The following is a 27,502-nucleotide window of genomic DNA, read 5'->3' as shown; positions in this document are numbered from 1 at the left end:
GGTTTTTTCATTTTAGCAAGGATGCATTAAATTGATCAAAGTGACGGTAAAGACATTTGTAATGATTTTTATTTCAAATAAACGCTGTTCCTCTGAACTTTCTATTAATGCATTAAAACTACTTTTATAATGTATTATACATAAAGTGAAGTGACATACTGCCAAGTATCGTGGCCCATACTCGGAATTCGTGCTCTGCATTTAACCCATCCAAAGTGAACACACACAGCAGTGAACACACACACACCGTGAACACACACCCGGAGCAGTGGGCAGCCATTTATGCTGCAGCGCCCGGGGAGCAGTTTTGGGTTCGGGGCCTTGCTCAAGGGCACCTCAGTCGTGGTATTGAGGGTGGAGAGAGCGCTGGACATTCACTCCCCCCACCTACAATCCCTGCCAGCCTGAGACTCGAACCCACAACCTTTGGATTACAAGTCCGACTCTCTAACCATTAGGCCATGATTTCTCCCATAAAGGCTTTAAGAAAAGTGTTACCAAAACTCTTAAATGTGCTCCCTAATCTAAAGTGTTCCATAGTATCATTTTGTTAGACTAATGTGAATAGGTATCACCGTCTCTGTGCTTGTGTTTCAGATGGCAGCAGTACATTGCACCGGCCGCAGCCTCTGCCACCTTCCTCCATGCATCAGGGCGGACTCTCGGCTGACAGTAGCTCCGCCTATGGCCTCTCATCCAACCGCCACACCTTCTCCAGCTATTCAGAGACTTTTATGAGCCCGTCAGCTTCAAGCAACCACATGAATCCCGTGAGCAACGGCCTTTCGCCACAGGTTAGTGCAGAGGCCTCTTTCTAATGTGAGAACGATGAAAGGCACGCTGAATGAACACCAGCACGCTTCACAGATCAAGAGCATTGTCGAGTTAAGCTAGCATCCGCTGCTTGTGTGGAAACAGAAATTATGGAGTAATTGAAGTGTTTTTTTTTTCTTAGTTTGCTTATTTTTCATAGCTTAAAAACATTGAAATCATCCCAAACCTTTGCAGTTTTTTATATCAGACACCATAAGAATGAAATGGCTTTCACTTTACTTTCATAATGTGATGTATTTCAGAGTAAAAGCAGATAATAAGGAAGAAAAGGGAGGTAATATGGAACTAGATTTTGTCTTTTGGAATTGATGGATCGTCTGAATATCTATTTAGCTATTGGATGATATTTTTTCAGAAAAATAAAGTAAACGCTGTCATGTCCATGTTGAGTTTAAGGTTAAATAAATTGTGTATACATTTAAATCTATATATATTTTTGTTGGGGTGAAATTTGTGTTGCTTTGGACAATTTCGTCAGAGAATATTTATGTGTGTACACGAGAGTGAGTAGGTGCCACTTGACAGGAACTGCTATGTTTTTGATTATTTCTTGTTGTGTTGTCCTGTCTGGATTTGTGTTGCTGTGGTTGTGTTTTTGTCAAATTTTCCCAGTTATCCTCTTTGGTCCCCATTAATGAGCACTTAGGGTGACTTTCTCCAGAAATGGTTCTGTCTTAAATACCCACCATTAAAAAATAATGCGTATTGATGCAAATTGCATGTAAGGAGTGAATTATACACAATTATCCATCAATACTGGGCAGTCTTGCCGACCCTCACCAACAAGATGTGGCTAACAAGCATAAAATAAGATTGAAATGGTATGTAAAGAGTTGAAAATGAATTTCAATGCTGCATTTGTCCACAATTACCCTTTCGTTCACACATGTTTTATTGGGGGTTTCCTTTTCTCTCCCCTGCTCTCTCAAAGCAGATTGAGAAACATTCTCGGTATTACCCTCTTTTTTTCCAGAGAAGAAAGAATTAAGGATTTGGTAACAAAAAAGAGCTTTTTCCCTCGTAACTACAACGTCGGAAGGATAACATGGGCGTCTTACAGTGAGAGAGATTGTTAATCGTGGCACAGGGGCTTTGAGCACTAATGCCTTCGCTCCAAACCTCCATAAATACCAGCAGACATGGAGGTCTTTTTTTCTATTAATAGGAGCATTTAACATTGGAGAGAATGCTGCCTCTTGCTTCCTTCTCAGCTGCGTTTAAACACTTTCTCCTTATAAATAATTAATGTTTGTTTTTTCTTTTGTCTAATGACATGGATCAGGTCTGCAGGTTTTAAATGGAGAAAAAAAAATATTTCAGTTTTCTATTGCTTTTCGATTGCTATGTTTTGATTTTTTTTAGCATTATATTTCTGTATATTGCCACTTGTTTCATTGCTTGTTTTGATAGCTTGATACTTATGAAAGTTAAATTGGGCATACATATGAATTTCTTTAGACAAAGAAAGAATAATATAATAATTTGTATTTTTGGAAAAATGTAGGAGTTTGACTAGATAGTCAAGGACCACCAACAAGTGTGCAACATACATTTCAACTTCATATGGGAGAGTCATTGTGAGGAGATAAATGCGGTTTCTGACAGGAGAGACAGAGTTCAGTCGACCATAGCAGCTTTCATACGGAAAATCCTCAACATAAGGTGCGAGAGCATCTGCTGAGGTCATATCAGACATCACAAACCCGACCCCAACTTTGATTCATCCTCAGCTCACAGTTCAGCTAATGAACTCTATTATGTGATGGAAGAATTGTTCATTCTTATCATTAATATTAAATATAACTTTTTTTGTCAGTTGACAGTTTTTTCAAAACAATAAACCACTTGAGTTTGCATGTCAGCAGTTGTTTAGTAAAAGAAAGCTAGCTGTTTAGCAAGAAGAAAGTGGATCTGTTACAGCCGGGAATCTTTTTCCTATCCAAAACATCAGATGTCACCTTGCCTCCTGTGACACGGTCAAAAAATTGTGTTTTTTATTTTTTAGATCAAAGATAAGTCCTTTATATTGGAAGTTCACAGACAACACCTGTCTGGAGGAGATAGGCGCATGTGTTCGGACGAAAGACCTATTTCTCCTAACGTCTGCCGTTGATGGGCTACCGGTTGCTGGTAAAGATTGACCAAAATGTGTCGATTGGCTGTAAATGGGCTGTGGTGGCCGGTAATGGACTCCTGCTGATCTCAGCACAGGTGTTGGTGTAACCCATCCAGACAGAGCGCATTTTCCCATTACAGGCCAGGAGAAAAGCCATGGTTGTTGTTGTCGTAGTCCTTGATTATAAGTTTAGGCTGGTCTGAGAGTGAGGCAGTGTCAGATGGGGTCTATTAGGCATTGCTTGGCTGGTCTGCAGGTATGTTTTTGGGTTGAGGTGAGCCGTATCGCCCCACTTCATTTTGTCGCACAGCAGGTGATGGATAAGGACACGTACTCTGAAAAATGTCGGGGAAAACACTCTTTTTCCTTTCCTTCCTTTGGATAGAAGACATTTTTGTTGGGAAAGACTGCTGGAGAACAAATTTTCAATAGTTTCCAAAATTCACCAGCTGTGTTTATAAGTTACATAATTATATATTTTGTCCCAATGACCCTTCAAATATCCATACTGATATAGCTAATATCCCTCAATATCCCATATGCAAGCAGAACATCTCTAATTGATGTTATCAAGAGAATAAAAGGCAGAAGTTTCCTGTTTCTCTGCAGACGGGAATAGACAGAGAACAGCAGCGCCAGAGACGGAGCGTGATGTCAGGTGCTCACGCTGGCTATTATGCCTCTCTAAATGGGTTTTTAAGAGTGGTCCTGGGAAATGTGTTCCTTGGCAGAGAGCTTTGAGGTGGATTCCACTGCTCTGCCTGACAGGGACACCTGCTGGGAGAGAAAGGAAAACAACATGCCTCTGCAGAACCACAGAAAGCTTTCCTTGTGAAAATTATATAAAATGTTAAAATATAGAAAAAAACAATATGTAGAAAATGTGATAGCATGTATTACTACAATTTAATAATTTAAACAAAAAATTGATGAAAGTTCTGGTAATTTATGGTCATTTTTTATAAGCATATGTTACAACAACAAACTAATTTATATATGGTCACTAATTTGTATATATATATATATATATGTATGTATGCATACATACATAATTTCATAGGTCTCATAGTTTTTTTTTTCAATTATTAAAATGTAGTAATGTTTGTGTGTGTATGTATAATCTTATTGTTAAATCATGATAATATAACAATTATAATGTATACAAAATTATATATAGTATTACAATTATGAATAATATATTTATTATGATTTTACAATAATAGCAATAATTTATATATCTCCAAGCAGTGTGGGAAAAAATATTTTGTTTGTTTATTTATTGCTGACTGGTTGTTTTACGCTAATGATAAACAGCTGGTTAACTATGGTTAAACATGGTAAATTGTTGTTAAAAGTACATTGGAGATTACAGTCTATATTACAATGCTTTTAAATAATTTCATCCATAGACAAAGTACTGTGGCGATACTAGCTATAGGATGGAAATATCATGCTACTTTGACATACAGAATAATTACAGAACAACCATAATCATATACCATGGTATTTACATCAAAGGTAGGCCCTATATAAAAATACCACGGTTTTGTCATAATACTTGGCATACCAGTAGTTTTGTTAGAAATGCATGGTACTTAAAGAACGACAAACGTTGTTGCAGGGAACATTTTAATGTGATAAATTTTTGTGCTTGTATCAAGGAAGCAGAAGTGGTTGTTGCGCGCACGTGTGTGTGTGTGTGTGTGAGCCGTGGGAGTGTGTTTGTGCTGTGGAATGAGGCTCTGCTTACGGACAGACGGATGGATGAATGCGTAAGGCAGCGTGCGAGCAGGGTTGGGTCTCGCCACCGGAGGGATCAGAGAGAAAAACGGCGCTCACCCGAGCCTCCCTTTGATCCCTGTCCCCGGGCCTGCTCGCCTGCACCGTACCGCACAGCATAGCGCGCTAACACCAGCCCTCGCCAACCGCTGCTCGCGACTGTCAGACAGAGATAAGCGCGGAGAAGCTTCAAACCTCTCCCTCTTCCATTAGTCCTTCTCGGAAAAAAGGGGATGAATTACGTTTAAGAACCCTGTGCTGGCGTCGACTAAAAAGGAAAGAAACCTACCTCAGAAATTTCAAGTGCTCGCTTCTCTTACCGTCTCCCTCGCCTCGCAGTTTTGACAAGACATTAGGCACGTGAATATCAATGAGCTGCGGAGACTCATGTAGTCCCACACATTATTAAAAACTTGTGCATTAAGCCGCAGACTGGGCACCGTGTCAGCTGGCACACTCTCTCGACGAACGAATCAAAGCAGATGAGCGCGTGGCATTCATCCGTACCCCGTGCGCTCGCGCCGCGAGAGGGGGAATTGAAACTTAATAATTAGAAGCCATATTAAAACAGATACTGTTTATATTTGGCAGTAATGGAAAAGACCTATAAGAGGCTTTCCAAAAAAACAAGACCTGCTTGGCAGCTGCCAAGAACATCAGACAGCCAAAATCGTCGCCACAGGCAAAAAAAAATGAACTGTAGTTTTGGCGTAAGGCTTACTGTTCGAGTCTGTAAGTTTAGTCTAAGGCCTGATAACAATGGAAACTGATTGTGCCAGCGTCAAACTTACCTGTCCGAAAGCTAATGTTTTCTAAACCTTTTCTTGGACACTAGTTTTTGCTGTCATTACAGTATATGGTTATTTACACTGTTGGAAATAGGCCTAAAAGTTCTTTATTGGAATTGATGGTTCCATGAGGATCCTAACAGCCATAGAACTTTTCCATTGCACTAAATGTTTTTCTTTAAAGAAACAGAGAAGGTTCTTTGCGAAATCTAAAAAGGTTCTTCAATCAAGTAAAACGTTCTAAGATTAGGATTAATATCACTGTTTCTCATACATAAAATTGACTGAGAGTAATGATGCTGAAAATTCAGCTTCGCACACCAGGAATAAATTACACTTTATAATATATTCAAATAGAAAACAGTTATTTTAAATTCTAACAATATTCACTCTTGTTTTTGATCAAATAAATGCGGCCTTGGTGAGCATAAGAGAGCATAAAATACATTAAAACATTTCCAAACTTTCGAACATGAATGATGCTCAAATCACCGTCTTGTTGAGGAGAAGTCTGCTGCTACTTTTCTAATCAGTCAGACTTACAACTTTAGCGTGGTGGGCAATAAAAATCTATGAGATTTACATTGAAGGTAGGATCTGAATATCATGGAGACTTGAGAAACCAATCAAGAAACCGCTCAGAGCATAAACAGCAGAGCAACAGCTTGGAAGCTGCGAGTTTTGCACAGACAAACATTTAATTTTCTAAGTATAAAGTATATTCGTAGTGTAAAGGTTCAGTATTGGGATCTAATTCAAGATTGTAGTTCAGAAAAGAAGGCTTTGTATGACGCAACACACACAAGCAGCTGTCAGGTGTTTTCAGAGGTGGTCAGTCTCATGAGATCAGGTCATGGATGCTCTACGCCTGTCTGTCTTCTCGAAACTCCATCTTTGGCTTCCCAGCAGTCACCCGTTGAGTCCAATAGCAACATCCTCTCTTATTTCAAAGAAAAAGAGATTTATTTATTTATTTGGCTGCTCTTTTTTCCTCCCCGACCGCTTCCTTTAAGGCTGCTCAAGACGGCTGTGTGCTGGTCTCTCTTTTTCCCTCCCTCTCCTTCCCCTGGAGAGGAAGATGCTTTTCCCGCCGTTCAGATGAAAGGCTACGGCGGACAATAAAAATGCTATTTAAATGCAAGGCTGTTTGTATGCGGGTGAGAGATATTTTCCCCTGCCGAAAGTGAGCTGCCGCATCCTGATAAATAGCAAATATAAGGGAATGCGATTTACATTTATCTTGCAGAGGCAGCCAATATAAATTTCAGCAAATCCTAGGAGATAGGGATTTAAAGGAGGGAACGACTGAGACCAATTCATATGCCGTGTGTCCCACGCAACTGGAAATGCCTATAATATGGAGAATGGTGCCACATATATGCGCACACTCACTGATCCTATCTTGTATGTCAATTACTTAGAGGCCACGGCATGCTGGACGACTTATTTATTGTTTTACCGGAGGCCAAATCTGTTAGATTTTATGTAGTATAAGTGAACTTTTCTATTAAAACTGATTTATTAGTTCTAGTTTTTTTTTCTCATATAGTGAGAAAGTCACACTTGAAAATATGAATGTAAATAGATTAGATAAAATATCAAACTAAGTTTCTTTTATTTTAAAATTTGCTTGGTTTGAAATGCTAAAACAGCAGATGTAGTTTTGAAAACTACATAGAAGTACAAGATACACATCCAATAAAATTTACCAAAATACAGATGATTCAAAGACCTTGTGCAAACATTATGAAGAAAAGTGACAATAACGAAGAGAAACCATCCTGCTGCGTATTTTGATATTTAATGCAATTGCTTTTGTAGTGTGTCTAAATGTCTTTGTAGCTACAAGTAAAACATTATTTATGAAAAATGCTGCATTAGAGCAAATATCAAATTAAGTGTTTTTTTTGTTTAGTTTGCAATGCTAAAATGGCAGATGTGGTTATTGAATCATATTGTGATGAAATACACCTGACTTCACGCATCCACTAAAAATCACCGAAACACAGCTGACTCAAAGACATTGTGCAAAATTGTTGAAGAAAAGGGATGTTAGTGAAGACATCCTTCAACATAATTTATATCTAATGCAATGACTTTCAGACATTTTTACAGGTAAAACAAATCATGCTTAGGCTTTTGAATGTCATTGCATTAGATCAAATATTAAACCGGGTGTCTTTTATTGATGTAGTGATGTTGAAGGTTAAGACAGTATTGTGTGAATTTGCATTTGTTTGTGGTTACCGGATCATGTTTCAATGTTGCTACAAGTAAAAGTTCAGGAAAAATGCTTAGGTGTATCAAGTTCAGAGGCATTTTCGGTTTCTTTTGGATTGCTGTCGCTACAATTTATTGTCAGTGTTGTAAAAGTTGATTTTTATCACCTATTAGCAGGTGAGGGGATTTTTTTCCAGGTAACCTAGGCCCTCATAATCATGAGTTCACAGGTTAAGGGTTTGGGGTCGAACAGTCATCGATAAGCCTCTTTGGTAGCCGTTGGCTTTTGGATGTCGTCTTTGTGAAATGTGTGTCCTGTTAGTTCCACATGCCACTCTGACAGGTGCACCGTCGTGATTAATACTGCAATGAGCAGCGCTGCTCAAACTTTACCAAACTCAAACCCCCAACCACACACATATCCACAGCCAAACACCAGCAACCTGCTGTCGGATGTCTGGGGTTGCCTTCGGACTGACCCGCTCTGGCTGAGCCGCACATCATGGGACAGCTGTCTTCTTTGTCTCATATGCAGCATTTTTCTGGTCTCACCCACACAATGTAAGTTATATTTCACCCGTTTTATCCTCCACCAGATAAAAGTTGTCCATGTGGTCAGGTAAAGTGATTTGGGAAGTAGTATAATTCATGCATGAGGCACAAGCAGCCTGACATGTGAAATAATAGTCAGAATTTTTTTTTTTCAAAATGGAACAATTTATTGAACTTTTAGCCAACATATGTGTTTTTGTTCAGTTTCACATTCAATACATCAGGCTTTTATATAGTATGATATAGTGAGAATATAATACTTTTCATAGTTTTCAGAGGCCCAAATTGCACAAAATATTGATATGGTCAAAAAGTAAGATGAAATGTAAATCAGTTAGATTAATTAGATAAAAATATATGAATATTAGTTATGACTCTACATCTCTCAACAATATGTCTTAGTAAAATAACATTTAAATGCTTAGTTTTATGATCAAAGATAGTTTAAGAACATATCATGCAATACAATGACTGAAAGATGAACAAATAAATCCCTCAAAAGCCTTATGATCAAATTTGATATTCACATTTGAACATGAATTAAAAAAAAAAAAATGAATCAAGTAAACCTGCTTCAGTGCAATGCAAAATAAAAGTTATTGTGTTATTTCATAATAAAAACACAAGTGAATCACAAGCTGAATGAGAACGTTTTTAGAAATATACTAGGTCTTTTACTTGCTTAAAAGGTATAAAAAGCTATAAACTCTCAGTCCAATGGTAGCAAGCATAGTATATTTTGAACAACAGGTTTTTCAGCAGTTTTGATCATGTTGATCATTTAGACGCCTTAGAAAAGTGTGTACCAAATATGAAACAGTAGGCTTTATAGGGTTCATTTTTAGTATTTCTAAACTGAACTAAAATTAGTATTTCACTAACTCTGAATAAAAGCAATAATAATAGTGATGTTTGTCTTAGCAAATGCCACATTGAGTTGAGTTTCTCTCTTTTTCTCTCTCGTTCGTTCACTTTCTGTAAAACGAGCCTGTGTGAGCGGTTTGAGTCTCAGCTGGCTATCTCACACAAGCAGTTTCTTCCTCTTAGACTCCAGCTGAGCACTATTTCGCTGTTTATTTACATGTAATTATTGCTGTGAGGTGCAGATATTAACACTGTCAAGAACAATTTGACCTGACATTTTTCACTGTGCTGATCCCCTGCTGATTTTAGCAAACAAACCTCTACCCTCCACGCCTCCCCTCCTCTCTCTCTCTCTCTCTCTCTCTCTCTCTCTCTCTCTCTCAGTTGAGGCACCAGTACAAAGTGAGAGGAGCTTTGCTTTGTGTGTGTGTGTGTGTGTGTGGCTTGTTCCTGGTGGCTGAATCCATCCCATATTCACTCAAGCATATCAGTGGAGGAGAATAGACAGTTGTGCCTCCACACGTTCTTCAAATGCAACCAAATAGAAGTCATATTAACCTTCGTTTAGCTGACAGACTGCGGCCAAGATCTGTGGAAATATTTGAGAAGGATAATGTGATCGCTAATACAAATAAATGTGAACTTCACCCACCAACAGAGAATATTCTACAAGACGAAATCATATGTTTATCACTAATTTTAAAAAAAATGCTTTTTATGCTTTTTATATTACAGATGCACTCAAATTGAAATTTTTGGTGAAACAATATGCAAAAAAAAATCTTTTTATTATTATCAAATAGTATACTTATTAAATAATAATCATAACAATGATAACAATTATTATTACGTTTTCATTTTGGGTAATATTATAAATATTAAAGTCCCTTATTCTGACATTGAATTTATTGATTATTAAATGTATATATCTTTTTATTGTATATTAGATAGATAGATAGATAGATAGATAGATAGATAGATAGATAGATAGATAGATAGATAGATAGATAGATAGATAGATAGATAGATAGATAGATAGATAGATAGATAGATAGATAGATAGATAGATAGATAGATAGATAGATAGATAGATAGATCTATTCCTTAGATTTCAACAGCAGGTAATAATTTTAAAACCATAATCCTGGCTGATATGATTTGATTGCTACTACATTGTGCATGCCTACAAAGCGTTTGTCCGCAGCTGTCAGTTTGTTTGCTGACGTGAGGTGTGACTGACCAGAGGAGAGAGGTAGAGGGCATATGCACACTATTTAGTACAGTAAACAGCCTCTGAGGAATGACAGCTTGTTTCAGCAGCTGATAATGGCTCTCATCTGTGTCCTGTATGTCAGTGCCCAGATTCTGTCAGTGTCAATCAGAATGTAATTGAGCATGATTATCACACGCTCCCTTCTCCTCCAGAACACCTACTGCCCTCCATGAAACCAGCTCTGAGCTCCCTACCTAGACAGTATTAGAGGGCATCATTTCTGCCAAAGAATAAAAATATGCCATTATTTAGAAGTGCTAGAGATAAACTCCGAGCTTAAAGATATAAACGTCCATTCAAAATCAAAATCAGGTTCAAAATCAGTCACTTATTATGTTCCATTGTGGTTATGCTGTCTTATTAGGCTGCTCTATTAGGCAGCTGCACTGTATTTTGGAACAGAGCTACTGCTTCTGCAATGCAAACACTAGAATGCTTCATTTATTGTAACCAATCGCATTGCTCCTCAGTGTTCTCATAAGAGGTCCATTTGTATTCTTCTCCTTCATTTTCTCACCTCTCTCTGTCTATCTTTCAGTGTCTCTGTCCATTTACTCATTTCACTCACCCCCACTCTCCCATTTCTGTCGCCCTTTTCTGTTCCTCGTCTTTCTCTCCTTCTCTTTTCTATTCGGAAGCCTCTTTTCAGTTTTGATTAATGTACTTTGGCCAATTACGGCTGTGACACAGCGAGCGGCCCCCGTCATCTGTTCTGTGTCAGCAGTCAGGCTGGCTGAAGCTCCCAGGCTGGTTAATTGGCCCGCGCTCCCCTTCCACCGTGACCAAAAGCCTCTAATTGAATTTATGCAACCACTGTTATTTTTAAATAGTCATTTAGTCTCAGATGAGCACCACTATGGGCAGTAGAGGAGAGTGGTTAATCCATAGTCGTGTTTAAAAAGCATCTGATTACCAGCCAATCTGTGTAGATTATTAGAAATATTTTATATTTTATATATATATGCATTAAGAGCCAGGGGGATGAAAACTTTTGAACATAATGAGGATGTGTACATTTTTCTTATTTTACCTAAATATTGTTTATTTTCATTCAGTACTGCCCTTCAGAAGCTTCCCAATACAAGTTAAATTTACCCCGATCTTCAAATTCATTAAGTTTTCACCCCCCCGGTTCATAATGCATGGTTTTTCCTTCTGGAACATCACTGAGCATTTGAACCTTCTGTAATAGTTGCATATCAGTCCCTCAGTTGTCCTCAGTATGAAAAGATGGATCTCAAAATCATACAGTCATTGTTGGAAAGGGTTTAAATTCACAGAAACGCTGGAAACCCAACGAATTTGTGGGACCTGAAGGATTTTTCTGAAGAACAGCAGGCAGTTTAACTGTTCAGGACAAACAAGGGACTCATGAACAACTATCACTAAACAAAACAAAAAAACAGCTGTGGATCATTCAGGTAACAATACACTAAAAATCAAGGGGATGTAAACTTTTGAACGGTGTAATTTTTTATAAATTCAACTATTATTTTCTCTTGTGGACTTATGTAAATATTTTTTATGTGAAATATCTTATTCTGGTCAGTACTAAATAACAATAACATGCATTTTGTATGATCCCTCTTATTTTTGTAATATAATTAACATTTTGCAATTCTAAAAAGGGGATGTAAACTTTTGACCTGAACTGTATCGGTCTAAAACAATTACAATATCAAATGAAGTATCCACAGTGCTGCGCCTGAAATATTTTTCGTCATTATACTACATTGATTGCTGCAGTTCTTCCAGGATTCTCTCTGTTACGTTACTCTTCTGTAATCCCGAATGGGCGTCAGTCGAAGGGGTTGATCAGTTACAGCAAGCGTTATTTGCCATAATCTTGGCCCCAGGACTTCTTTGAAACGCAGGCAAACAATCGACAGCAGGAGTGTGAAAAAGTGCTCACAATTTCCAGTAGAGGCGACTATCAGCCGCGCAGATCAGGGAAGGGAAGAGATGATATTCTGTGGCTCTCAGATAACTCACACACACTGAGTGTGCCGATTCCCCTCCGTCTGTCCTCCTGACCTGCACTAAACTTGAAGGTAGCACTGGAGGGCATTAGGGTAGGGGGGAGTTAGTGGTGAGAGGAACTGTCTAATCCACTCTGGGCTAGATTAAGAGTAGTGTGTGTGTTGGCCGAGAGCCTGGCGAGGGTGCAGAGGCCTGTGCTATCTGCTCTGTTGGCAGGCTGGCCTGAAGGCAAACTCAATGCTGCTACTGGAGTCTTTGTACTCTTAAAAGCCCCCCGTCTCACTCTCTCCACACCCGAACCCCCTCCTGAAATCCTCTCTATCTCTGTTATGGGGCGAACGAGACGGGAGACGTGCGGATCCATTTGCAAGCTTTATTCCAAGACGTGGTCAAAACACAAGTCAAGTCAATATTATTTGTATAGCTCTTTTAACAATGCAAATTGTTAAATGGCTTGATATAAAGCTGAGTGGCTTTATATCAGCTTTACAGTATTTAGACGGGGAAATAGTTTGTCGAAATAGTGATTTAAAATCAGCAGTTTAAATCTAGGCTAAAGCAGAATCAGATTGTGCAAAGGACTCATCTGGTTCCTGTGGTCTTGTCCCGATGGCCGTCTTGGAGACAGGGTCTTTACTGGGGATCAGTGTCTGGGGCTCATCTAGGTGTCCTGGCTGTAGAGGTCATCTCAGGGTGCTGATCCACCATCTGATCTGGAAACAGTCTGGATCTGGGTGGCTACGGTGACCTCGGAATAAGAAAGAAACAGACTAATATTAGTGTAGATGCCGTTCTTCTAACGATGTAACAAGTACATCAGGTGTTATGGGAAGTGTTCCCGGTTCCGATTGACCTAATTAATGCAGCCTAACAATCCTTTAACAGATTTGAATTATAGAAATGCGATAGTGTATTATGTGTAAGCCAGGTTAAAGAGATGGGTCTTTAATCTAGATTTAAACTGACAGAGTGCGTCTGCTTCCCGAACAGTGTTAGGTAGTTTGTTCCAGAGTTTGGGCGCTAAATAGGAAAACGATCTCCCGCCCGCAGTTGATTTTGATATTCTAGGTGTTATCAAATGGCCAGAGTTTTGAGATCGCAGCGGACGTGAAGGGCTATAATGCGATAAGAGCTCACTCAAATACTGAGGAGCCAAACCATTCAGGGCTTTATAGGTAATTAGCAAGATCTTAAAATGTATACGATGTTTAATAGGGAGTCAGTGCAGTGTTGACAGAACCGGGCTAATGTGGTCATACTTCCTGGTTCTAGTAAGAACTCTAGCTGCTGCATTTTGAACCAGCTGGAGTTTATTAAACGTGCAGATCAACCACCCAATAAAGCATTACAATAATTCATGCATGATCCCAACAAATCTCTTTCATATTAATCTCTTTGGATATTAAAATCACCAGCAATTAGGACTTTATCTGCAGCCAGCACTACCTCAGTCTATATGGTGCCCTGGTGGCCTGTATACAGTAGCCAGTACAAACATCGCAGGGGATTTATCATTAACACTTGTTTCTTTGGATAACGTTATATGAAGCACCATTACTTCGAACAAATTATACTTGAAACCCGACTTCTGAGAAATACTGAAAATATTGTTATAAATTGTGGCAACACCTCCCCCTTTACCTTTTGGACGCGGTTCATGTTTGTAACTGTAATCTTGGGGGGTAGACTCGTTTAAAGTAATGTATTCATCTGGTTTTAACCAGGTTTCTGTCAAACAAAGCACATCTAGTTTATGGTCAGTGATCATATAATTTACAAAAAGTTTGTTTCATTTTGAAATGTCGTATATCTGTTTTTAGCTTTGTGTTCAGATGGAAATAGACTTTGGTCGAAGTAGATGCCATATTTGACTTGATGTACGGACAAACCCTTGAAAAAACATTGTTTGTAATAATGAACGGCTTCAAGCATCACAATAGGGGTTCGAAAGAGATGGAAGTTGTTATTTATGTACTTTGAGTTATTGTTGGATGTTGTGAAAATTATTCTGTTGAATATGTATGTGTAGGTTTAGATATAGTTTGTGGTTTTGCTAAATTTGTGAAAAAAATAACATAATAAAAAAATTAAATAACATCAGTAATAACAATAATATAGTAAGTTCATATACTAAAAGGAGGATGGAAGTAGAGACCATTTAGTTTTATATACTTTTGTGTACCGGAGTGTCAATTGTTCAGCCAACAAAACATTAAAAGTTTTGGAAAAAAAATATTTTTTATTAATATTTTGAACCAGCTATAGTTGTGGTTTGTTTGTTTTTTACCCATTTTATTTGTTTTTGTTTATATACATATAGTCATTTTAGTTTTAGTAATTTTAGTTTTACTTTAAGTTAATCTAAATTAAAATGAGAAATTGACTTGGTAATTTTTTTTTATATTTTTTTATTAACTGAATGTTTATTTTATTTCAAATAATAATAATAATAAAAATAATAATAAAAAAATGTATTTGATTTTATTTTTTAAATTTTAAAAAGATTTTAATTTTAGTTAAATATATAGAATATTATATTGAGTGCAATCTCTGTGAAATTACTTTTAATATTCCTTATTCAGTAATGACAAACAACTGGAAAAGTTATGAAAATGCATTGATAAAACAGTCAGTGAAAGTGGCAGTGATTCGCTATTTGTGCCAGATTGTGACCATTAACAATTTGCACAGAAAAGCTATAACATTATTTTTAATGTTTAATATAGAGGAATTGCAATTCCATTTTTCCAGTACTGCTTCTTTTTTTCTTCTTGTGAACATGTCAAATTGAGTGCACATGCAGCTGTAGCACAACCTTAATGTTTGGCTTTTGGGAAAATTACCTCTTGAAATGTTGTCATCTGCACCCGACAGATTCCTTTTAGCTCCGCAGTTGTCGAGCCGTTTCTCCAGAGCTTGACTAAACACGAAAGGACTCGTTGTACACTTAATTAGACAAAAAACATATAAATTGACTGTTAAGGAAATTAGAGTGGTATGAAAGAATCCCTTTTAGTGTGTTGCACATGCACTATTTGTTTATCTGAAAGGATGCACATTGTATCAATTTACAATTCTGGGTTTGCGCCGCCTCAGGCTGCAGGGTCTCAGAAGTTGGAGAATTAATTAGTTTTTATTATTATTTATGGAGTAATCTATTTGGAGAGAGGAAGGCATTGCCTCTGGGCTGTGTCCTTTAAACACTGGAGCGCTAACTTCCATTATCTACTCTGCACACAACGCACAACAAACAAGAAAAGCACTGCGGAAGATATAGTTGAAACAAAGGAGAGAAATGTATAGCCTACTTGGGGGGGACAGAGAATTCAAGTATGTGAAATGAAGGTTTATTTAGTTTGTGAACTGCATTATCACCCGGCGTTCGCCGGAGGTGCTTGTTTTGCGCAGATATGTCACACACTCCCGTATCAGATCTGAATGATATTGATTTTTGTTTATTTAGCTGCGTTAAAGTTCTGGGTGGGTAGATTTGTAATACAATCTCAGCTGAGCTTAATCTTTCCCCTGCGGGGACGTTTAGCAGCTACGCCACTTTTGGTCAAGGTCACGATTCCCCTGAACAATGTGTATCTATGGCAGTTTAAAAAGCTGTTGAATTGTTCAGTTTAATAAACACATACGATATGAAATTAGTCATTGTAAAGTGCTTGTATGAATCCAAGGCTAATTTCACAGACAGGACTTAGATTTAGCAAGTATTAGGCCAAAGTTCAGTTAGAACATTCAAGTAACTTTTAAAGGGGGAAAGGGAAGTGGTGTGTGTGGCCAAGTATGGTGATCCATACTCAGAATTTGTGCGCTCCATCCAAGTGTACACACAGTAGTGAACATACACCTGGAGCAGTGGGCAGCCAATGCTGCGGCGCCCGGGGAGCAGTTGGGGGTTCGGTGCCTTGTTCAAGGGTCTCACCTCAGTCGTGGTATTGAGGGTGGAGAGAGTGTTGGTTATTCACTCCCCCCACCTACAATCCCTGCCGGACCTGAGACTCGAACCCACAACCTTCAGGTTACAAGTCCAACTCTCTATCCATTAGGCCACGACTGACCTATATATATATATATGTATATGTATATATGTGTATATATGTATATATGTATATATATATATATATGAAAATATATATTATATTATAAAACAGTTGACGGTAGCCCTTGACTTCTGTAGTATTTTTTTATATATTTTTTTTTCATTCTATGGAAGTTGATGGCTACTGTTAACTGTTTGGTCACCAACATTCTTCAAAATATCTTCTTCAGATTAAATAATTTTCATTTTTGGGTCAACTGTCCCTTTCATTGCTGTCTATTCAAAGGTATAGCTGACTAAATAAGACTATGTTATGCTAGATGTTTGGCCAATTTCTTAAAATATATAACACATAACCCTCTCCATGAAACACAACGCCAAAACATTCACCTTTGCAAGGACAATTACTTCTTGCAGTTGCACTTGTAAAACATATATGTTCTCACATATTGTCACAGATAAAACAAAAAGATGGCTCAAACTTCATAATTAAAAAATGACATTTTATCCCTTAAGGGAAAGCCTGTATTCAAATGATTGAATAAAACATTTTAAGTCAAGATTATTGATGTTAAATTATTATGTTAAATCAATATCCTTCAGAAAAAAGTTTTTTAATTTTAATATTTAAATTATATCATGAAAGTGTGTTCTCTTTACGTACACTTAATGGCCTTTTATTACAATAATAAATATTACATTATCTGCAAGTACAGTTTTCGTATATTTTACTTTTAAGAACACCAGTGCACATTTAATATAATTAATCACATTTTTTTACAAAGGAAATTGCAAGGGATTTCTCAACTGATACATAGATGCATGTGTAGTGCTTAAAAGTGAAGTGTAGTTTCCTTGTGCCTGTGTATTATGATTCTATTCTATTCTATTCTAGCAGTAAACCAATAGTAAGTGTGCTTTAATGTTGAAATGTGCCCCCATCTATATAATGAGCCAATTATTGGAGATTTCTACAATATGACATGCATTATAGCAGGGTTTCATCTTGAAGAAACCAGGAGTGTAACATTAGAAAATAGCATCCCGGCCTTTCCAGCAAAGGTCCAGAGATTTCCCTTCACTCACTCTCCAAAGGAGGTCAACGCGGCTCTGTTGAGGAAGCGCTGCTGGAATTTCGCACTTTATAATTAGAAGCACTGATAGAGGAGTCAGTCCTGATTGTCTGCCGCTTTAATTTAATGTGCATATAAAGAAGGGAGCAGTGTAATCAAGCTTCAATTAACCGATGACTAAATCTCTGCCACCCCTGCAGCTGCCGTCCGCCCCCATCATCCCACCCCACGGCCCCCTCGTGTGGCCACCAACAAGGGCTACTTGTGCTTTCCATTCTACTATAATCAGGAAACGTATGAATCTTCTAACCATATGGCCCCATCACATGTGTCTCTTATAAAGACACGGCAATGAATCTCCCACTTATGCGGATGCATGTCACATGTGTGCAGAACGGGCTTCCATACTGATAGAATTAGCATGAGGAAACCGCTAACCAGCGTTATGTGTCTGATGCGCCTCAAGTGCTCCATATTTCCTGCGAGACATTTAGGGAATATTAATCATAATGTGATTAATTTTCCCCATCCGCTCGTGCGCGCCTCTCGTTGTTTTGGCGGTTTGTGCTGATGTCGCCATGTGAACTGTGTTTAAACTGACACGGATATGAGTTTGTGTGTGTCACGTCTGTGTGTGTTTAAGCAGCTCTGGATGCTCTAATTGCTTTAGCAGCCAAAGGGGGTCAAAGGGCAGCGTAGCGTATCGAGACGCAACGTGAACCTGATGCTGGGAAGGATGCTTTCTGTCGACTGAGAGGGAAGACCATGTGTTGGGCTTCCTGGAAAACTCTTCTCCAGCCCCAAACACTATTTCTTCTTTCGCTCTTATTCCTTTCTTAATCGGTTTCCCTGTTTTTTTTTTACCTTTTCATCAGACCTCATGCTCCATGTTGTTTAAAGAGTGTGAAATCCTGTTGTTAGAATGAATCGAAGTTGAAATAAATATTTATTTATTTATTTATTTATTTGTTTGTTTGTATTTTTGTTCTTTATTTTATTATTATTGTATTTTTTTTTTTAATGAGGGATTTATATGTGGTAGTTTGTCAAGAAAAAATACTAAAACGAAACGTTTTTTTATTTTATTAATTTTTCTATATTTATTTTCAGGGTTATTATGTGATAATTGGTCATAAAAAAAAGTCTAAAAGAAAAAAAAAACAGCTATTTATTTATTTATTTATTCATTCATTTATTCAGTCATGCATTCATATGTTTGCTATGTGATTATTGATCCTTTTTTGTGATAATTTGTAATAAAACCATTTCCATGTAAGTTGCCATGTTCAAATTAATGCAACAATTTATGTAAGAATGATTTTATGGACCACAAAATGCAATTTGCCGCCCATGTGTGAAGCAGTTTATAGTAATGGTTTCAAACGGTAGTATGCTATGTTATTGTCACATGATCTTACTTGGCCTTAGATGTTTAGTTAAGAGTAATGCCTTTTGTAAATCTAATAATGATTGTAAGAGTTAAAATCTTGATTCCGTTTCATTCCTCATACTAGGAATGGAGGGTCAAGTGCACTGCATTGTGCAAAATTTTGATGAATTTAGTAGGTCATTCAAGGCAAAGTATATGCATTTTACTGCAACATGAGCATGAGTGGTATGAAAGTATTCAAACAGTAATTAATTGTCATTAACTGAGTTGATTGCAAAGACCACAAACAATGCAGATCTTAGCCATTCATTGTTTCTCAATGCACAAACAATTAAACAAGGAGCTTGTGCTCACATTAATGTTAGTTTAAGAGCGCGGCCTGTGTATTAGGAATGGGAGATCACGTACTTGGCTGTGTTCGGGCCGCTGCTCATTATTATTCATGAGAGTGGGGGTGTTTTTGGGGCCTGGGGGCGGGATTATCTTCTCCCTCAGTGCTTGTTGTGCTGGAGGCCTCGGGACAGGGGTCTGTTTGGCACTGCCGCTGGGGTCTGATGGGTCTGGCCTCGCTCCCCCGTCTCTTTCTTTTGCTGTATCACTCTTTCTGGCCTTTGCTAATCACTCTGGGATGCTGGCTGTGCTCTGTGCCTGGCACCAATTCACTCTCTGTCCCTTCCCTCCGTTTTTTGGACTGTGAGAATGACCTGCCGTTTGAGAGGAACTCTTGCCGTTGTACCATTTGATTGCTCAGAGCATTAAATATCTGCCAAAGCATTCAAAATGAAAGTATTTGCCACTCTTAAACACATGTCAAAAAGATCAAAAAGCAACAAATATCTGAAAGATATCACAGAATTTTGCAAAAAAAATAAGTTCAAAAATAGTACTTCTGTAAAATGATTCATCGTGATTAATTGCATCCAAAATAAAAGTTTTGTTTACATAATATATGTGTGTGTACTGTGTATATTTATTATCTATATATAAATACATGCACATGCATGTATATATTTAAGAAATTGTATATATTACATATTATATATATTTGTATATTAAATATATTTATATATAATATACATTATATAAATAAAAATATATACATGTAAATATTTTCAAAATATATACTGTATGTGTGTGCATTTAGATACTTCATAAATATACACAGTACACACACATATATTACATAAACCAAAACTTTTATGTTGGATGCGATTAATCACGATTAATCGTTTGACAGCACTAAAAAATATAAATAAAATCTTTCCATCACGTAGTTTTTCATCAAATAAGAATGAAGATTTTTTTTCTTAATGCATATTTATAAGCTTTAATGTTCTTATAGAAATAACAAAAGCAGGCAAGCACCATTTAACTTGTGTGGAGAAAGAAGAAATTAGGATCAAACATAAAATAACGTGAAAATCAGCTGCGAATTGAACAAATCATTGTGAAATCTGGTGATTAAGAAAAAAATACAAGACTTGTTCAACCTTGAAATGGTTCTAAGCAAAAATGTAACAAAATATATCATATTTTGTTTGAAACTATGACATGCTTTTGCAAAACAGGCACTATATTCTGGAATCAGCATCCAAAAGTAGTAAGATGCAAGTACTGGATTTAATTTAGCATAAATACAATGCATTGTGTCTTCACAAGATTTGTTTGAGAAACTAAATGCAACTATACATTTTGTCATCTAAAGGTTGCATAGAAAGCAAGTTGTCCTTTATTGGTCCTTTTATGTGCAAGTTGGCAGCTGCTAAACACCTGCTTCTGTCTTTGTGTCTCTCTAGGTGATGAGTATTTTGAGTAACCCCAGTGCCGTCCCGACCCAGCCTCAGCACGATTTCTCCATCTCTCCTCTGCATGGCAGTCTGGAGGCTTCTAACCCCATCTCAGCGAGCTGCAGCCAGCGTTCAGACCCCATCAAGAGTGTGGACAGTCTGGCCTCCTCTCAGTCCTACTGTCCCCCCACATACAGCGCCACCAGCTACAGCATGGACCCCGTCACTGCTGGATACCAGTACAGCCAGTACGGCCAGAGTATGTACAGCCCCTCCATTATATGCTATCTGTGTTTATGTCACTGCTGTTTAAAATGTGTCGGTAAGTCTCGCCATGGGTGCATTATTTGATCAAAAATGCAATAAAAAACAGTATATATTATTACGATTTCAAATAACAGTTTTCTATTTGAATATGTTTTAAAATGTCATTTATTTTTGTGATGCAAAGCTGAATTTTCAGCATCATTACTCCAGTCTTCAGTCTCACATGATCCTTTAGAAATCATTCTAATATGCTGATTTGCTGATTTGAAGAAACATGATTATTATTTATGTTAAAAACAGTTGTGCTGCCTAATAAAAATTGTGGAAATCATAATATATTGGACTCTTTAGTTAATAGAAAGTTGAGCATTTATTTCCAATTTTTTGTATCATTATAAATGTCTATAATTATTCACTATTCATCATTTTCGATCAATTTAATAAATAATTGCTAAAAAAAGGGGGGGGGGGGGGGGGAGTATTGATTTAATATAAAGAAAAAAAAAAGAAAGAAACTTAACATTTTTAAAAGTTAGCATATATCATAAGTGTTATGGCCTTTCTGTGGTCCAAGATTTTTGTGATAAAGTCATGAAAATCAAAATGCTGGTCTTGGTTCTGGACAGACGACTCAAAATCACCTATTTTACATAATTGTTTTTTTGTTTCATTTATAGCTTGCATTTAATGCAAAAGCCATTCAGCTCAAATTAGTTAAGTTAATTGTTTTCCATAAACTGTTTGTGGTCAGTATTTTATTTTTTTAAAGAAATTAATACTTTTATTCAGCAAGAATGCATTAAAGTGATCAATAATAATAATAAAGACAGTAAATGTTAGAAAAGATTTCCATAAAAAAATGTTGTTTTTTTTAACTTTCTATTCATCAAAAAAGCCAATAAAATATATCAGTTTCCACAAAACCATTATTAATAATTGAGCACCAGTAATAACTGATAATAAATGAGCAGCAAATCAGCATATTAGAATTATTTCTGAAGGATAATGAGACACTGAAGACTGAAGTAATGCTGCTGAAAATTCAGCTTTGCATCACAGGAACAGTTACATTTTAAAATATATAGATATAGAAAACAGTTATGTGAAATTGTAATAATATTTCACAATATTACAGTTTTTACTGTATTTTTAATCAAATAAATGCATTGTTGGTGAGCCAGTACAGCACATGCTGATCTTTTCAGTAGGGAAGCCACTATTGGTCAGTGCGTATCGACAGTTCTAGACTGTTTCCTCTCTGAGGGTGAGCAGTGCCCGTCTCTCTGACCCCTCTGCCCATCAGAGCAGGGCAGACACATGCTCCTGATAAAGACCCCAGCGCCAGCCCCGGGCTCCTCTGTTAGTCACAGTACTCTTCCCTCGAATGGGAAACGGACACTTCAAAGCCCACTTTTACACCCCGAGGGTTCTAATGTCCTTTTAGTCACCTCTCTCTCACATACACACAAACTTCAGGGCAGGAAAGAATTGATTGATTGAATTAACATAATCAGAGGCTGATGTTGTCACAGAAGTCAGTGGTTTCCATCTGCACGTGTGTTTTGTGATGTATATGTCTTACAAACCTTGAGATATTGTGTCCAAATTTTAGTTTGGGGATAAAATTGTTCCCCAGAGGTTATCTAAATCGAATAAAACTCTCTTTGAAGATGTCCTCAAAGATTTATTAAAATTATTCAAAATCTTTTCTTTTTTTCATGCAAAAATGCATGTTTTGGAGTTTGGTTAGTCTGTAGTCATTATGATGAGCTTTATATGAAAAGCTTTATATGTCAGCAGTGAGATGTGTAGGTGTGTGTGTGTGTGTGTGTGTGTGTGTGTGTGTGAGTGTGAGAGTGTGAAGTAGTGTCAGGTCCATCAGAAGGTGCAGGAGGGTTGATTGAAGAGATCTGACGAGCGAATGTCAGGTTAATTATGAGTGAGATTGAGAGGACTGATCTGTTTAATGAGTCAGATGAGAGAGCTGCTGAAATCGAGGCGAGTATGAAGCATGAAATCTCAAACACTCAGAGTAATAAAGACTGGCACACACACACAGAGAGAGAGCTGAATGAATGACACCAGGCGTTTTCATCTCTCTAGCCCTTGATTGACTAAATGCCCATTTTAGTTTGTAATATCTTTTATTACAGTTTTTCTCAGTCGCTTTGGTGCATTTCTCAAAACAATTCGTACAAATAGCACCACACAATAGATTACCTGCAAAAGCCTGTAACTTACTCAAAATCTTTAGTTCATCTCTCAAAAGTAAGTATTTATGTCAATGAACATATCAGTGCCATCAGAATGAAAAGTTCTCGAGTCATTGTTCACAAACAAGATAGTCAAAATGCTTAGTCATGTTGTCAATGTAACGGTGCACTCTGTTACTGTAGTATTTCCTGATGTAAACTATGGCAATAGTTTGGATGACAGTTACTGTATTTAAATACAGAAGGCTGCACTTCTTATGTCATATATCCTTTCAAAAGTTCAAATTAACACATTATTGTATGTGGGATATTGATTGAAAGAGACTGTTTTGAAATATTTGAAATATTGAGGATATGTTCGATCTCCCAATATTTAGCTGCACTCTTCAGCCATTGTAAGGCCATGACTGACAACATTATTTCATCTGATATGCACCTCTGTCCTTGGCCTCTTCTTCCTCTTCCTCTGTTTTGCCTCTGTACACTTCCATGCATCCTTACTCCTCTTCTTCCTCTCGTCTGTTGACCCTGATGGTTTTCTGGATGTTCATCCATCGTCAGAATTTGTAACTTTTGTGTTGTCCTCTGTCTATACATGCTTTCCAGTTGAAGGTTCATGAGATGCACCTTTGAGCCATTTCAGAGAATTGGTTTATAATTGGTTGATCTATATTCTCTTCATTAGTGAAAGTCCAGATTCACCTGCACAATTCATGACAAATTTACAAAAAGTCTAACAGAGATAATAGAGATAATAGAGATGTAGAAAATATGCTTGACAGTTTATGATAACTAGATCACCCATTTTGCATTTAATGACTTATACGATGAACTAATGATTAGATGTGTTGAGGGGTAAGACTACTGCACAGAGAACTATATAATACATTTTGAGCAACATGATATTAGCAACTGATAATGTAGGAAACAGCAGACAAATATACATAATCAGTTGCATTAATGTACCAAAGAAATCACAACTTGTTCAAAAGAATGAGAAACTGCTTTTATGATGTTCACAAGTGTCTAGATGATGTGGAGGTTGAACGAGTAGTTTTTAAAATCTCATTTCTGTTCTGATAAATGCACCAAAGTGACTGAGAAAAACTGTAATCTTTATATGTGCCATTTGTTGAATACTCTGGTCAGAAGTTTAAAGAAGTGACCAGTGACTGCATTAAACATGTAATACTGCCACGTGTGCTGGCTTGTGTTTTTATGTGATGGTTCTGTTTTAATGATTCGAATAAATCACTGTCACAGTTTACTAAAACTATTGAATAAATGATTTCCAATTGTTGAAATAAAGCTGTAATAAAATAAAATGTAAATTCAGTTAGTTACCAAAGCAACTAATTTTCCTTTAAGGTTTTTTTAAGTATTAAAATGACGATAGATAGATAGATAGATAGATAGATAGATAGATAGATAGATAGATAGATAGATAGATAGATAGATAGATAGATAGATAGATAGATAGATAGATAGATAGATAGATAGATAGATAGATAGATAGATAGATAGATAGATAGATAGATAGATAGATAGATAGATAGATAGATAGATAGATAGATAGATAGGCCGGTGAGGAGACCATTACAGTAATCCACCCTGCTGGTGATAAAGGCATGAATAAGTTTCTCCAAGTCTTGACTGGAAACAAAACATCTAATTCTTGCAGTGTTTTTGAGATGATAGTATGCTGATTTAGTTACTGATTTGACATGACTACTGAAACTAAGATCTGTCTCCAGAATGACCCCAAGATTTTTGACTTGATTTTTAGTTGTTTGACCCCTAGAGTCAAGGTATGCATTCACCTTGAGAACTTCATCTTTGTTTCCAAATAAAATGACTTCAGTTTTCTCCTAGTTTAACTGAAGAAAGTGTTGGCACATCCAACTGTTAATTTCATCAATGCATGGCAGAGAGAGTCAATGGGGATATAGTTATTTGGAGGTAAGGCTAGGTAAATCTGGGTATCATCAGCATAGCTGTGATAGGCAATTTGGTTCTTCCTCATTATTTGACTCAGTGGGAGCATATACAAGCTAAACAAGAGCGGTGCAAGAATTGAGCCTTGTGGGACTCCACGTGTCATGGCCGTCCACTTAGACTTATGCTCTCCTATACTCACATAATAACCTCTCCAGCAAACCATGCTGAAACCATAAATAATTGTTTTTAATGCCATTGTTTATTAAACTGATTTTTAAAATCATAATTATGTCTCTGTGTATACAGTAAATACAACTAGTAAAACTGAAAATATACCTAAAACGACCACGCATTGTCCTGGACTGGAATGGTCCAGCATCAGTGAATATACAACAAAAAGTCCAATGTATGTATAGTATATTTGAATCCGTTTTTGAACCGGTTCATTGAAACCATTTGAACTAACCAAACTGAAGGCCTTCTCTATTCTAGTGGTGTTTTATTAATGCATAAACTGGTGTGAGATTGCTTTTACGTGGAACATCCTACTCATGAGAACGTGTTTTTGTGTCGTTTCCTACAGCTGCTGTGGACTATCTGGCCAAGAACGTGAGTCTGTCGACTCAGAGAAGGATGAAGCTGGGCGATCATTCAGCGGTGCTGGGACTTCTACAGGTGGAGACGGGACAGGCTTACTGAGTCCGACCACTACAAACACACCTTCACACGCTCTCAGATGCACAAACACCTCCTCCGACCAGCTGGAGCTCTTCAGCGCATCCGCCGGCATGAGCGTGAGAGGCTTTTACTCTGATTTTCAAGACAAGAAACTCTTGCCATTCCATTTGACGTGACCTTCTCGTGATTCTGGGCTTGTCTTGTACCTCTAACTCGGACAAGAGGACCATGCAGCGGCTGCAGGCACGTCGACGGACGCAAGAACGCATTCCGAGCCATTTCCAAAATGTACTTTCACCTCGGTGTGCAAAGTCATGTATGAATCTCAATGTCATTACAATCTCGCTTGTTTTCGATCGATATTGTTATTACGATTGCCCTTACAGTTGTTGTAATTATGATTATCGTAACTATTGTTTCGTTTTGTTGTTTAAGATCCACACGTAGCATTTTTTACTAATTCAAAACCTAAAGTTTTTTATGTGAAATGCTAGCAGTGGGCTAAAACGAATGGGGTATCGTGTGTGTGTGTGTGTTTGTGTTGAAAGTGTGACTGCTGGTTTTTCACTTTCCAGCCGTAATGTTCCTGAGCAATTTGACCTTCTCTGCCTTCATATTTCACTTGACATTCCATGCAAGCTTGGCCACTCTGTGGGAATTCTGGCTTTCTGCTGGGAATTAGCAGTGCTTTTAGAGGACCAGCGATTTTTCCCTCGCTCCGGTCATCTGGGGGAAAGAAAACAACATTGTCTGGATACTGGATTTAGAACATTTTTAGAATGAAGCAACACTTTGCCCTCAAGCTAGACAACAATTTATAGTTTTAAACATTTATGATTTTGAGTCAAGCAATGCAAACATTTAACATTCCATATAGATTATACAGTTTGCTTTTTTTAACTAAGTTAAATGTTTCAAATGCACAAGTGGATTTTAGACCAAGTACTAAGTGTTTAAAAGTTTGGGGTCAGTATGATAAATATTTTTGAAAATGATATATTTGATCAAAAACACAGTTAAAACAGCAAATATCATTGCAATTTAAAAAAGCATTTTCTATTTGAATATACATTAAAATATGATTTGTTCCTGTGATGCAAAGTTGAATCTTCAGCATCATTACTCCAGTCTTCAGTATCACGTGGTCCTTCAGAAATTATTCTAATATCCTGACGTCTGCTCAAAAAAACATTTCTAATTATCAGTTTCAAAGATGGTTTTGTGGAAACAATGATCATTTTATTTTCCAGGATTCTTTGATGAATGGAAAGTTCAAAAGAACAGCATTTCTTATCTTTCATAACATTATACATGTCTTTAATGTCAATTTTGATCAATTTATTGAATCTTTGCTAAATAAAATAATACATTTATTTAAAAAAAAATCTAACTGACCCTATACTTTGACAACATTCCACCTATTTCTGCCTATGATCAGATTACAGAAGTGACCAATCAAATAATCCATCTCAACCTCTTTCTTACGTTCCATTTCATTTTCTCTTATTTATGTTACAAATACACACGCCAGAGCTGCTGTAATTAAGATCTCATGCATTCACAAGTTTGTACAAAAAAACATTTGTGAAATTTCGACATTTGTGTAGCACTCACAAGTGACATTTTGACACATAATTGGAACTGTACAGTAGATGAAGCAGATCGTTTATTGTTTGTTTATAAAGAATATGTTTTATACTAA

General features: G+C 37.1%; 1 protein-coding gene across 1 annotated transcript in view; it reads left to right on the top strand.

Moving 5' to 3' along the window:
- The window catches only part of LOC306854761 (paired box protein Pax-7-like), a gene marked incomplete at both ends in the record, with an annotated part of 58,582 nt that extends 32,761 nt beyond the window's left edge, over window positions 1–25,821 (top strand). The window contains 3 exons of the mRNA XM_079392997.1: window positions 598–794; window positions 20,714–20,963; window positions 25,706–25,821. Of these exons, the coding sequence (XP_079249123.1) occupies window positions 598–794; window positions 20,714–20,963; window positions 25,706–25,821 (563 nt within the window). The remainder of the gene's footprint in view (window positions 1–597; window positions 795–20,713; window positions 20,964–25,705) is intronic.
- Window positions 25,822–27,502: the final 1,681 nt, after the last annotated feature.

This window comes from Barbus barbus, assembly GCF_936440315.1.
Source record: "Barbus barbus genome assembly, chromosome: 35".
NCBI lineage: Eukaryota > Metazoa > Chordata > Actinopteri > Cypriniformes > Cyprinidae > Barbus > Barbus barbus.
This window is presented reverse-complemented; position numbering and strand designations above follow the sequence as displayed.